This window comes from Neolamprologus brichardi, chromosome 11 (assembly GCF_056152115.1).
Source record: "Neolamprologus brichardi isolate AB-2024 chromosome 11, ASM5615211v1, whole genome shotgun sequence".
In the NCBI taxonomy this organism is placed as follows: domain Eukaryota; kingdom Metazoa; phylum Chordata; class Actinopteri; order Cichliformes; family Cichlidae; genus Neolamprologus; species Neolamprologus brichardi.
Window position 1 is genome coordinate 2,752,835 of NC_142114.1, and position 14,419 is coordinate 2,767,253.

Consider the following 14,419-nt stretch of genomic DNA (forward strand, 5'->3'; position numbering starts at 1 on the left):
GAGCTTGGAAAGAAAAGCGTCTGGACTTCTTTGAGTTGCTTGAAGACGTTTCGCCTCTCATCCGAGAAGCTTCTTCAGTTCTAAGGGTCAATGGTGGAGAGTCCCAGAGGTTTGGAAGCAAATTTGGCGATGTCTTATCTTTTGCTTTGCGTTTGTGTGGGAGTCTAAGCATTCTTTTTTTCATTCATACCATGCCCCCCTGCAATGGCTCTGCCACCTCATCCCTCAGGAGGGATATTAAATATGTTGGACAAAGATTGTTAAGCTTGGAAAAAGAGGACAGCCCCAGAGAAAGATTCATGGATGTAAGGAAGGAGGTCATGGAGAGGCTTGGTGTGAATGAAGAGGATGCTAGCAATATGGTGAGATGGAGATAGATGACGGAGTAGGCAGAAGAAGAAGTTTGATCTGGATTTACTAATATGGGAATGACTGGACAGCATCTCTTCTTCTTCTTCTTCTTCTTCTTCTTCTTCTTACAATTTTAACAGCAGCTTGCATCCAAAGATGTTGCACTACTGCCATCTCCTGGGTTTTACTGTTACCTCACTTCCAAATCCTTAGATCCTCTGAACAGCGTCCCCCTTGAGAAGCAGCTTATTACAAAAAATAAACAAATAAAATAAAACCGAAATGCTTGCTCTTTCGTCCAGACTCCAGATCAGCAGGTGGCGCTAATGCTCCGGTAAGCTGACTTCCAGCGCAGTAATGGGAAGAAGTAATCGCAGGAGGAGACACCTCGGCCTGCAGCACTTAGTAACCCGACAGTGGTCTGAAGCAGAACCATGCAGGCGTGAATTGTTGCATTCTGTGATTTAATGGTAAGTCATGTCAAAGTTCACTGCTCGAGTGACAGTTTGAACACTAAGATTCCTTTATGGATATATATATCGAACTACAGTGCGTTTATACCACTACTATGAAGCGGCTAGCAGCAGTACCTCCTAGCGTTAGCTGCGTGGCTACAATGGTAATCCTCAGCTTTAGATGAAGGTAAAACATGTGTGTGGCTTTCCTCCACGCTTGTTTTTAACGTTGTTTTTTTTCGCTCAGCCTTTGTCAGCGCATAATGTATTTTATTTTAGTATGGCTTTCACAAAGTATGCTAACGAGACGACAATCGGCGGCATACAGCTTCTTTGTAAACCGGTACTCTTAAGCTAAACCGTAAACAAATCTCTTTGTGTTTAATGGCGATGGATGATATTTTCCGAAGCTTGTTACAAAATAGCATTTGCACGGTGTATTTCTTTCATAATCTGCAAAATTTATGTTTTGTTGTTGTTGTTGTTTTGCAGTGTTAATTATATTGCTTCTAGGGCTGTATGGCCAAAATGATAATCACGACTGTTTTGATTAATATTTAGCACGATTGTTCCTTTTTTAAGTGGATATAAATATTTTTGATTGTCAGGTAGATAACAGTGCTTTCACATCCACGTTGTGCGATATTGGCCGTACTGTGCAAGTTTTCACGTGAAAATGAAACTGATTCTCGGCTTTCACCTAAATGCTACTATTACACTGTGCTCCATTCCTTTTTCTCAAAATATCATTGCAGACTATCAGGCACTAATTCATCTGACCTGAATGCATCTTTCAGAAGCAAAATAGGAAAGCTAAAAATGAATAAGTAAATATGCTATCATGGAATGAAATCATCTGAGAAGAATTCAAGGCAGACTATGCATAAACTTTAGTGTTTTAAAGGAAAAAATAATTGCTTGAGGAGATAATGCCTTTTTTCCTAAAGCCTTTGTTAATCACCGTATTTATTAGACATGTAGCTTTAGCTGAAAGGATTACGACTGCATTGCTGATTTCAGTGGAAATGATTTCTAAGCATATCTGAGTTGTTGTTTTCAGTAGCAACCATTGTTTTGTTTTTCCTGGCGTTCTTGCATTCATATATCTGCATCCTGAGTGTTTTCAGCCTGTTAAATAGGTTAGTTCTCTTACTTTGCAGCACAAACACAACTTAGCAGCAGTGTTTACATATTATGATTTGGGTTTTTTTGTTAGTGTCACTGGCACTCAGCCTGAAGTATCTCAAAACAAGGGATGATAATATTCCTTGAGGGACAAGCTCTTTGCCACCATTGTGAATTTAATTTTTGTGTGTTTGTATTTATATCTGTAGGAACATGTTTCACAATCCACTGTTCATCTTATAGCTATGTTAGCTAATTATAGTAGGTTAAATCACTTACTGCTCTCTGTCTTTCCATGCCTCAACCGCATGTGTCTGAAGTGAAAGCAATTTAATGTCTATATATATGCTGCTCAGTCATTGCTATATAACACAAAGTCAGTTTCACTTCAGAACTATCAGTCAGTTCAGTTAGGAAGCATAAACTATTGTGAATCCCTTTTATCTGCTTTGGTGTAAATGAAAGTGAAAATGGATGCACTGGACAGGCAGCAACAAGATAATCTGCTATAACAATGGTTTTGCAGTTGAGCAGTGTGTACATGTAACAGACTTGAAAGAACAGAGTCTGAAGTCACTTTCATATGCATCAAAGCAGGTGAAATTGATTCACAATGGTTGATGCTTCCTACCTGGACAGATGTAACGGTGTAAAATTTACATTAAATATAGAAAGAATTGCATTCGTTGGACTGTTGTTGTCTAGGTACATGTTATCCAACTGATAGCTGATAAAAACAAGGTAAAACACTCCCTAAACTGGGTAGCACTACATTACTTTGAACCAGTGGAAAATACACATTAAACTTTGACAAAGACCTTGATGCCAAGATTGTGGTGTACTGCTTTGGATATATAATAGAGGCTGCACTGTCATCTGAGGTTACTTGTCTAACCAGCTCACTCAGGCTGCTTTGTTTTTGTCAGCATTGTCCTTTGTTGAAGATGTTTATTGATTATAATTTTACTGGTGGTGACAATCAAGTGTGCTTGTAAGGGAAGTAGGTTTTCATGAAAGCTGTTTGATTGTTTCTGATTCTAGACATAGTGGAGCAATTGAGTAAATAAAATACCTTTTTTGTGCTTTAGGTGTGCAAAAGATAAGCAAATGCCAAATGAAAGCCAACAATATAGAGAGATTTCCCTGCCATTTAAAACCTGGGCACAAGGGGTGGGTGATCTGATCCGTGGTCCAGTCTTCCTACTGTGTGATTGCCAATAATGAATGCCATTCCCAGCAAAGTAGAGAATGGGATTAATGCTCACCAATTAAAGTAGTATTATTTACCCTCAGTCCACAGCACGTGGTGTAATTGAGCTTGTTTGAGTGAGGTTTCGTTTTTATACACAAATGAATGATTTAGGTTTCATAATTAATATCCATTAGTGGGTAGCTATTAAATGAACAGCTGAGACTGTATTACAGCTTAACATTATCTTGATTCTACTAATGTATATTTTTTAAAACAATTTTTTAAATAAAGTGGCTCACCTGTCTCTTTACCCTTTCACTTTGCTCTCCCACACAGTCTTACACCAACAAATACACTTGATGAGAGGAGATTCTTACAATTACAAAATTAATTTCTAATCAAACTAACAGACAGAAAATGCCCAGCTTTTATTTATATATTTTTTCCCATTTAATAATGATGAACCAATTAAGCTGATCCACAATCGCCCATTTATTTCAAAGAAAGCAGGGATGCAGACTCTTCTATGTCTTGTAGTGTCAGTTGTATGCAAAGATTAGACAGGAAAATACACCAAGTAAATAAAATTGCAATGAAGAACATAATGCTAATATTAATATAATGCCTTAATTGGGAATCAAGTAAAAAAAAAATCACCTTAATTGGCAATTGTTCCCTGAGATCATTATCTAATGGCACAAACGTATTGAGCACAGTGGTTATATATTTTCATGAAGTGTGCATGTCCATTTTTGTGTTCATAATGTAATCCATAAGCATCTATTGAAGATGCCAATACTTTGGGAAAAGGGTGAGCATACCTGTTTGCTGCTAAAGAATGTAATTGTTAATTATATACAGGGTGAACATGCATAAAAAGGTGCTCTTTACTTGATTTCTGGAATATCGTCGTGTTCATTTTTCCATTGCCTCTTGTTACCAGCTGAGCCTTCCCACTTAGACTGTTTCCAAGTTCTCCTCCCTGAGTGTGACCTAGATTCAGTGGGGCTTTTATTGTTGGTGGTGAGCTACAGTCTTTCTCTGGTGCAAGTGTGTGTGTGTGTGTGAAATGTTGACACAGACACTGTAAAGTGCACGCACGTGGGGTGACTGTCACTGTAATGTAGTCTTGGATGGTTCCAGACTGTGTTAAGTACAGTGTTTGCTTGTCCAGAAAGGGAACTGTTCTGATTGAGCAACAGTATGACAAGATCTCTTTGCTTCTCCTTAAAACTGCAGTGTTTCCACAAGGTAAGTGTTAGTTACCAGTAACCGGCTCGAGTAAAATGATGAGCCAAAAACCAGAGGTTTTCTTTCCATGCTGAGAGCATGGATCTTTTAAAGTTAAAAAAAAAAGTTGTTTTTTTACCTGTGAAACTAAAAATTGAACAGTAGGAAGTAGCTATAGTTAGGGTTGAATTTAGTTATAAATATAAAGAAGTTCATTTTTATGTGTGAAACTTCGTGCTAGCCGTTGTGATGCTTGGGCAAAGTTACTCAAGTGGTCACTTTGAGAAAACGGAAACTAAATAAATAAAAGTGAACATCATAAGGGACTGGGCAGTTGTGTTTTTAGATGCTGTTTTTTAATTGGAGCATATGCAATGACCGTCAGGACATTATGAAACTCCAATAATGTGAGCTACTTCTAGGAACATTTTCTCTTTATTCAGATACTTAACAGTATCAGCCACTTGGTGTACTTGTCCTTAGTAATTCCCATTTTGTTGTTGGGTAACATGAATCCAGGTGTTACACTAAATATTGAATTAGTAGCTTCTGTTAATTTTAATTTGGTAATGACAAAGGGATTTAATTTAAAGTGCCTCTGCTGCATCAAGGGCAATGGCCAGTCTGCCGAGTAAGGTCTGCACTGGTGTCAAGATGGGTCTAGATTAATGAAATGATGTCTACTTGATCATCATGTAAGATACTGTTATTCAACAAGATGAGGGCTGGAACTTGGAATTCTAAAAGGGCAGATGGAGAAACTCAGACTGTCGCTTATAGCCTGTCACTAAGGCTATAGGAGCCAGTTGAGGTGGTTTGGGCATCTGACAAGGGTGTCTCCTGAGCAAGGTGTTCTGGGCATGTCCCACCGGGACGAGGCCCCGGGGCAGACCCAGGACAAGCTGGAGAGATTATATCTCTCAGGTGGCCTGGGAACACCTTGGTATTCCCCCGGACAAGCTGGAGGAGGTGGCTGGGGAGAGGGAGGTCTGGGCTTCTCTGCTTAGGCTGCTGCCCCCGCGACCCTGGCCCGGATAAGCGAAAGAAGATGGATGGTCCTTACCAGACTTTCTTTCTTGTGCATACTGCAGCACCACCCATAGCAGACCTTTCCTCTGCTGACCCCCTCCAGTCGCTGGGAGTGTGGGATGAATATTCCCTGCTGGTTGGTGCTAGGTTTAATCAGTTGAAAAGAGGGGGCTGTACCTAAAAGTCACGGGTGCCCATAGTTTGCATGGAAGAAACTGACTTGTCTCACCATTAATTCTCCAAAATGTAGTAAAACTTAAAAAAGTGAAATGTGAACCAAAAAAACGAAAATGTTTGCCTTAAAAACTAAAAGTTCCCCCTTTTTGAAATGCAGTTGCAGCAAAAGGGCATAACTTCTATGAAGACAAGCCGAGGCGGCCACACTCAGTATCCCTGCTTGTGGAAGCACTTTGAATTAGTTTGCAGAGGAGTTTGTTACTTATATGCAGACAAAAATGATCACATAAGGTTTTCAGCACTGTACCCCTTTTTGTGACCAATTCCACACCTGCAATCACCAGCAACCACTAACAACTTGTTGGAGAATACACATTGTTCTGTCAGGATAGGTGGTTGCTAGATGGTCACAGACCAGCCACTAGGCCTGTGTCACTGGGTACTTATTCAGACAGCTGATAGACTGATTGACTATAGCCGAGCTCTGAAACATTTTCACAGTTAATGCACAGTTAATTGGTAATTGTGCTCTGAACTGCAGATGCCCCAGATGATTGGTCATTTCTGTTACATGTCTTTGAAGTCTACCTGAAAGACGCATGCATAGTTGGTGCATTATAATGCAAGTCTCAGTGGTAGAGTTCACGTGTTTGACCAAAAAAAACTGTCACACACATGGATGCTTACTGTCTGACACAACTTACGTCATTTGGACCTTACCGGATCTATGGATACAGAAATTATAATAGGTTTTAGGCGTGTTAAACCTCTATTGATCATAATTTTTGCCTAGTGTAGATCATGGGAAATGAATGCTCACTTGCACTACTTGTCATACAGTTTGAATTTTAAACAAACTTCGGAGTCAGTTGTTTCGTAATACTTTTCTTTCATCCCTCCAGGTCCTAATCCAGCATGGAAAAGCAGAGGAGTCAACATGCATCTTGTGAAACACATCTTTTTTGAATACCAGGGTTTTGAGCAAACCCATTGATGGCCACATGGAGACCAATTTTCTTGGTGCCTGGATAGTTTTACTTGTACATACCGGTTAAAAAATGATGCCATCTGTACATGGACAAAATCATTTCGTAATGGAAAAGCAGAAGTCTGGGAACAGTGCGTCTTCAGGCAATTCAGCCGCAGAAATTAACTTCATCTGCACTGAGTGCGGTGATGGATTCAGTCAGTACGCTAATGTATTGGCACATATGGCAGTTCATGGACCTTTGGAGTCATTTTCCTTTGATGGCTCATCCAATGGATTTGAAGTCCCCCGAGAATATGTGCTACAAGAAAATGGTACACTGACAGTTGTGAATGGTTTGACACAGTCACATTCTCCTTTGAAGCCAGTATCTCCTGGAGTTTTGCCATCACATTCACATTTCCCATCCTCTGTAAGGTCAGTATCTCCAAACGTAAAATCGCAGCCTGCTCCTCACAAAGAGGTATTCAGGCCAAGGCCGTCTGATGTGAACTTGGACAAGTCTCGCCAGGGACATTACCGCTGTGAAATATGTAATCGATCATTTAATAGCTTGCAGAGTTTACATCGTCACCAGCAATATCGAAACACAGAACGAGGATACAAATGTACTTTGTGTTGCAAAATCTTTGAAGATAGGCAGGATCTCAAGAGACACCTCCATGACCACTTAAATGAGAGGTTTCACTGCTGTCGTCTTTGTGGTAAGCGATTCCTGAAAGCAGATGCCCTGAATGCTCACCAGAAAGAAAATCACCCTATTTCCAAAGGTACAGCTCTGGGTAAATCTGAGAATAAGCAGGAAAAAAAGCTTGAGAAAACATATCCTTGTAAGAAGTGCAAACTGAATTTTTTCTGGATGTCAGATTTCCAGACACATTCCCTCTACCATTGCAAGGGGAAAGAGCCTGATGCTTTATTTGCATCTGAAATCGAAATTGACATAAATTCTAAGGACCTACACAATGCGCAACTTGAAAACTGCCATAGTAATGGCACAGCGATTGAGATGCAGAATGGGGAAACTAAAATCTTTAGGCATTGTAGCGACGACTATGACTACTCTTTCAGAAAATATAGATGTGGTTTATGTGGGGATCATTTCCAGAAGTTAGCAGCTTTAAAGGAACATCATCTCACACATCAAACTCAGGAGGAAATTGATCAGATGAATCAAGAGTCCCAAAAACCTTTAAAGCAAAAGGTCCAACCTAAAGCCAGACGTAGAAGAGGGGGTAATCCAAATGGAAAGCTCCATCCGTGCAAGCACTGTCATCGTGTCTTTAATCATTCTAGTAGTTTGTCCCGGCACATGAGATATCATAAAGGTACAATGCACACATGTGTATTTTGTGGTAGGCATTTTCCTCAGCGCTGTGATTTGAGGAGACATGTAGTCATGTATCACAAAGCTGAATTGGATAAGAAGCCAGGTTTAAAACACTTGTACACAACTCCACCAAAAGGTCCTCCATACACTTCTCTTAGTAATAGTGAGAAAAACATGAGCCCTGCTAATGAAAACACCAAGAGCTCTTCTGACTATGAAGCTGTAGCTTCACCAGAGCAGAATCAAAATGATAAACAATCAGGAAAAGCAGGTAGAGTTAACTACAAGTGCCAGGAATGTGGAAAGAGATTTGGGCTGTTATGTGTGTACCAACGGCACTTGCGTTACCACAAAAAGGAACCCAACAAATGTCCCCAGTGTCCAGCTCAATTTAGGAATTCCTCATCCCTTGAGCTTCATCTTCAGAATCACCCAAGCACTGAGGAAGTGGACGATGCTGGACAAACATCTCATGGCACTGGTACTAATGTGGATGTTGTCTTGGAAAAGGGTAATGCAGAGGACATAGAGGATGACTATATGGCCCATACTCAAAATGATAAAGGAAGTTCTTCAGAGGCTGTCTATGAGTGCACAGAGTGTACTGAGACATTCTCATGCTTGGAGACGTTCCTTCAGCATCAGACTTCTCATGGTTCAGAAAACAATGGGTAACTATCCTGTCAGACGCATTTTTCATTATTCCTGCCAACAATTAAGCTGTAGAGAGTTGAGTCTTTTTGACTTTAGAATGCATCTAATTGGATAACTCTAAATATGGACTGTAAAGTTTGTTTGTGGTGGTCATTTTATATAAGTACTTTTATACATTTTTTGTTGGCATGCCATGAAAAGTATGTTTGGTGAATTTCAGCGATTAAACTTGGAAATGAAGCACAAGTGGTACCAAATCCGTTCTTTATTAAAATCATTGTGAAAATGGGTTACAAATGCAGTGTTTGCGTGTGTATGGCTAGAATGCATATTTATTTCAATTTTTCTGTCTCAAACTATTGTTGCAGTTGAAAGTAAATATGTTGTTTATTCCATTGTATTTTTAATGGTTACCTATGCTGTCAGTGTAAGTCAAATTGCTGCATTCATCTTTTACTTGCAAAAATGTAACATTTTTAAATATTTTAAATCTTATGCATACTTCTTTATTTTGAAAGGATTGCATTGTCATTTAGTAGGGTAATTGTGCCAATAAAGTTGTACCAAGAAACAACTTAAGATCCTGTTTTGCTCTTCAAAAATCTGTAGTTATGTTTTTCTTTTTTTTTGCATTAACGTAAGATAAGAAACCACTTCTGTTGAGGAAATATCGACACTTGTCTTTCTTTGGTTGCATTCTTTGATAGTCAAAAAAGTTATTAGTTGACAGCAGGTCACAGTGCAGCGTTAAAACTGGGGATGTTCCTGGCTACTTTAAGTAGAAGAACATGAAAAATCAGGCAAACTAATCTTAAAGTTTTAACCAAGAAAAGATGTCATCCCCAACAAAACACTCAAACTGCCAAAACTGAGCATAATTAAAGTTAACCATTGGGCTGACAGTTGGTATGGTTTAAGAGCCATTTAAAGCTGTTAATCACATTGTTCACAACATTGCATAAATATTTTAACCAAGTACTCTGTCACAGATTTCTGTATAATATATTTAGCTCCATCTCCAGTAAGTATGTTGTCCCATGGTTGGAGGTACTCCAGTCCGGTAGTCCTTTTTTGGCTTTGCCCCAAGTGCTAGTTGAGGTGACCCTCCAGAGCATTGTTCCACCAGCTATTATCGTTGAGCTGAGTCAGTGTGACCATTAGAAGAAACACCTTTGGAAGAGGCAGCTGAATGATATGAAGGACCTCAACAGCAGTAGTCTGGTCGGTCTGTAGGTAGACAAGTGCAAGACTTAAAAATGAAGGGGCAAGGACTAGCTAAAAAAGCACAATAGACACAATAGTGAGTGCAGTGTTGAAGACTTAAAAGGCCCATTATGGTTATTGCACTGGTCATGTTGCACGCAAATGTTGATGCCACTATTTAGTCCACTGCTGAGAGCGCAGGTACTCAGTATTCTGAACCATAGGTATGGCCACTCAGACAAAACCTCTACATCAGTGCCAGTATAGGAGTAGAAGTTGTTGAAATCAGAAACAACAAAACTGCAGATTTTTCTTTGTAAAGTCTCATCTTTTTAATCTCATGTAAGACCTGGGAAACTCTGAGCTTCTGCACTGATGGCGATAAAAACTGACGCAATCATACACCCATGGTTTTTGTCAATCAATATACAGTCACTTGAGCCACGCCTCGTTATTCAACAACAGCAACACTAGGGTATAATGGGGCCCTAAGGTGATGTATCAAGCCTAGAGCAGGTGCTTGCTTGTGTTTTTAGGTGGGAAGGCAAGGTGTACTCTGCGTTTGTACCCCATGATCAATCAGCACAAACTTATATTCTAATGTCCAGGCCCATTGATGGCGGAACATTTGGCGAAAATCACCTGAACGGTGGTGCATACCACGGACAAGCCGATGGCACACTAAAATTTCAATCTGAGAATTCAATCTTCGCACACTACTTGCATGTCAAATTAAGAGATGTTTTTTTTCCACTTCCCCAAAATGCAATTCAAGTTGAAGGGCCACTGGTCTGACACAGGTCCTGTATGAATCACAGATGCACCAGTGGGAAACTAGTAATTGTTGATTCTTGCAGGAGCACTGTAGGTTGCAGTACTGTAGCTGGGTTTATAGCTGGTATAACTTCAAGTTATACAAATCTTTTAACTGTGTGAGAGGTGACGCACTCTTTGTTATTGCTATGGCAAGCCATCCATTGCCAATCTATCCACAATTCACTAGAATCTCTACTCTTACAGTATTGATCAGAAATAAGTGAAACTTGCACATATAGGGAAATGGGGGTTTTATGGATCAGCAGCGGGAGCGCGTTGGCAGTCAGACTGTCTACATGCCTACCCATGGTACAGCCGATCTTTTGGCTACTCTTGCTTGTACTGTTGTTGGTCCATCAGCCTACCACAGAGAAAAGGGGAGTTATATAAACAACTGTAGAGCTTCTCCATATAGGCAAATGTGTCAGAAAAAGACGGGTACAGTAGCAGCCTTGGTCACAAAGGTCTAGAGATTGGACAGAGACCCCATGGAAATCTCTGGTCACAAGGGAAAGATGTCATCCCCAACCAGTTGGCAATTGGTTGTTGGAGGTTAGTGGCTGGCAACAGGTGAAAATGGTCACAAAATGGGTGTTGTACCAAAAAAAACACTTGTGAATGCTTTGTTCACAAGCAGATTGCCTGCAATTTCCAGTGATTTGTCAACACTCACTATTTACACTCCAAGTGGTAGTGACAATTGAAGAATTTAACTTTGCATCAAAGTTACAGTTTCACTGCCACCTGGCCAATTTCATGCTACGGACTGCCAGTAACTTCTAGCAAACACTTTGATCATAAAATGAATGAGCTACTATGTCATTGATATTCTGATTCTAAATGTATTCCTCTTCCATAGACAGTAACAGTAATGAAGAGCACTTATCCTTAGTGGTTAGTTTCAGTTTGTGTTTGCTTTTTATTGCATTTACCACGTTTAACTTCTCAGGCAATAGTTTGCCTCCAAGACGCACCCTAAAGAGGTTTGAGCCTTCTTGTTCTTAAGTGCTAGGCCTCACTGGCTTACACAGCAATATAAATATTGCCAATCTCAAATAGTCCAATGCTTGTTGTGAATATTCATCTGTTTTCAAAGCCCTTGAAAAGTAGAAGCTACACATAGAAGGAAAAATAAGTATGATCCCCACTCTCTTTTGAAAAGCCATGGACATTAGTGTTAATAACTTCAGGGGTTAGACTGACAGTCACTCAGATACTTATTATCTTAACAACACAGAGGAACATGCTCACCAATCTTTACATAGCTTAATTCTCGGGAACAATTTGCAACCTTGATTCACATACTGGTAATGGATGCCCAGAGACGGAAAGTCCTCTGTGTGCTGTGATTGACTCTGGGTTGCTTTTAGAGTAATCATGTTGACTTTCTCATCGGGCCTTGGACAGAATGATCAAAATGGCTAATTTTGACAACAAACTTTTACGCTGGGCACTTTGTCACCTACCCATATTTAGGTGAATTCTTCATCTAGTTAAAACTAAATTGTGAACACATCTTTTTCAAGAGCATGACAGCACATCCGCAATTTACTACAAAATTAGACCAATACTCAACTACAAATAAAGGACATTCTGAATTTGAGCTCTGGACATGAAGCCTTGGAATAGAGTTGTGATCCTGTCACAAAGAATGTATTAATGGAAGACATACCATTGTAGAGATGGATTATAAATGGTGATTAAGTTTACCAAAATTCCTTGTACATAAGACAAGACCAGTATGAGATCTCTAAAGAAAATTGTAAGTCATACAATGTCTTTTTGTCTGACTGTTTAGACTAGGAGGTGTACAAGCAAATCCAAATTCCACTTATCCTTTGATTAATTGAATGTTGGGCGATCAAATATGTTCTGTACTTCAGCTGTTATTATCAAGCATCTGTCTGTGTTGACCCATAGAATCCTTTCTGTGTCTGCACGTTATTGTAAGTAGGTCAACTCATTCTTACAGCCCCAAGGAACTAGGAAAGGCTCAGAACTACAGATGACTTGTAATTTAGTTTTAGATATGTTGTCTGTAAATTATGAAAGACTTTTATCTTAGTAGTGAAGTTTTTAATGGGCACAATTAAAACTGTCACTTTGTTTATAGTAATTAGATTATGAAACCTGAACATATCCATTAGGTCCATTCAAGAAAGCATTGTGCTGGTCAGTGTCAAGAAATGTACCATTTAGGCTTTGGCTTTTGCACCATCTGCACAGGCTGTGTAGATGGCGTCACTGCTGTCTGACGTCCCTATCCAACCCATACAGTCTTGTCATCAAGTATGTATGGTCAGTCACTTTTTAAACACATGCTGCGTTCACAGCAGCAATGGTCCTTCACTGTACATATTGGCCCGACTAGGGTGTAAAACATATCTATCTCCTATACCGTTCTCAAACTTTAATACAATAGGAAGTTTTTAATCCTGCAAATGTTATGCAGTCTCTCACTCGCCTTCCACCCACACAGGACTAGGAAGAAAGAAATTCAGTCCTGGACATATCCCTCAGGACCAGTCTGGAGGGAGGGTGAAATGTGTGGTCATTCAAGGCTAATAACACTATCCAGCAAGGGTAGGGTCAGCACCCTCAACACCAACCAACAATGGACAAACAGAGAAGAACATTAAAGACTGCAGTTTTTCACAGTCTTATCAGATCAACAGTGTGGTAGCCCAATTGGATTTGTTCAGGTATGCCCATTGGCTAGTACACCACTGTACCCACAACTAAGCCCATATAGACGACTGAACACATTGTCTCTTATGTGCTTGCTGTAACTGATAAGACTTCATCTAAGAAGGAGTTGGTTAAATTTCTATTACATTGCTATGTTTCTGGCAAATATTTCCTTTAAATTCAATAACCACTGTCAAGAGACATGGAAAAGACTGACATATATAGCTGACTACATAGTACTTCTCTAGAATTACCATCCATGCATTTTCTTAACGACTTGTGTGTTGAAGCCAATCGTGTGTCACGGGGCTGGAAGTAGGGCCTGGACAGTCAGGGCTGAAATAGAAAGACAGACAACATCCACTCTCACATTCAAATCTATGGCCAATTTAGAATCACCAGTAAACCTAAAATTCATGTCTTTGGACTATGGGAGGAATCCGGAGAAGAGAATACACACAAACAGACACCCCATCTGGGCAGTGAATTCAAGCCCATACCTTCTTGCTTTGAGGCAACATTTCAAAGAGCTGCTTGTTTTTCTGGTCTTTCTGACCAAAGTTCTCTACACTAGCAACCACATTTGGGTATATACTCTAAAGCACTTTATTCTGTTCACTTAATCTCTTGTACAACCAACTTTAAATTACTAATTAGCTGAATATGCATGTCTTTGGACTGCAAGAGGAAGTTGGAGCAACTACACAGGCACAGGGACAAGTGGCAAACTTAATACATCACGGTTCCAATCGAGCAGGAGATTTGACCCAAAACCTTGCTTCCGTGGAGACGATACTAACTACTCCACCACTGTCAAAGCTGTTTAAAAAATAATCAAGGGAAATACATGGACCGAGCTGACGTCTATTAGCTAAAGTTCTTGACAGTCCCTGTCCTTAATGCACACCATGTATTTTAAACTGGTGCCTCACACCAGAGCTTTAAGTATTAGTAAGTAATTGTTAAGCTGAAAGGCCAACATGTGTCCAATCTTACAGAGTGTGCACACAGGAAACATAGTCAGTGGCGTTGTATGACTTTAAGGAATTGCGAGATAATTAATCATTGTCATACAGTCTAGGCCTGTATGACTGGGTCCTTATTTATTTAATCCTAGACTGCATCATTACTGTCAAAATAGTGGACAAGCCATGTGGTTAGTGATCACATGTCTGCAAAAC

General features: G+C 39.8%; 1 protein-coding gene across 1 annotated transcript; it reads left to right on the plus strand.

Annotated features, from left to right (window-relative positions):
* The first annotated feature begins 567 nt into the window (after positions 1–567).
* On the plus strand, positions 568–9,105 carry si:dkeyp-84f3.5 (uncharacterized). Its single transcript, XM_006795953.3, has 2 exons — positions 568–821; positions 6,462–9,105. The coding sequence occupies exon 2, from the start codon at positions 6,618–6,620 to the stop codon at positions 8,550–8,552; it is 1,935 nt and encodes a 644-aa protein (XP_006796016.1). The 5' UTR covers positions 568–821; positions 6,462–6,617; the 3' UTR covers positions 8,553–9,105.
* Positions 9,106–14,419: the final 5,314 nt, after the last annotated feature.

Excerpts from the sequence above, each read along its gene's own strand:
- si:dkeyp-84f3.5 (XM_006795953.3), top strand. The coding sequence starts at position 6,618 with ATGATGCCATCTGTACATGGACAAAATCATTTCGTAATGGAAAAGCAG.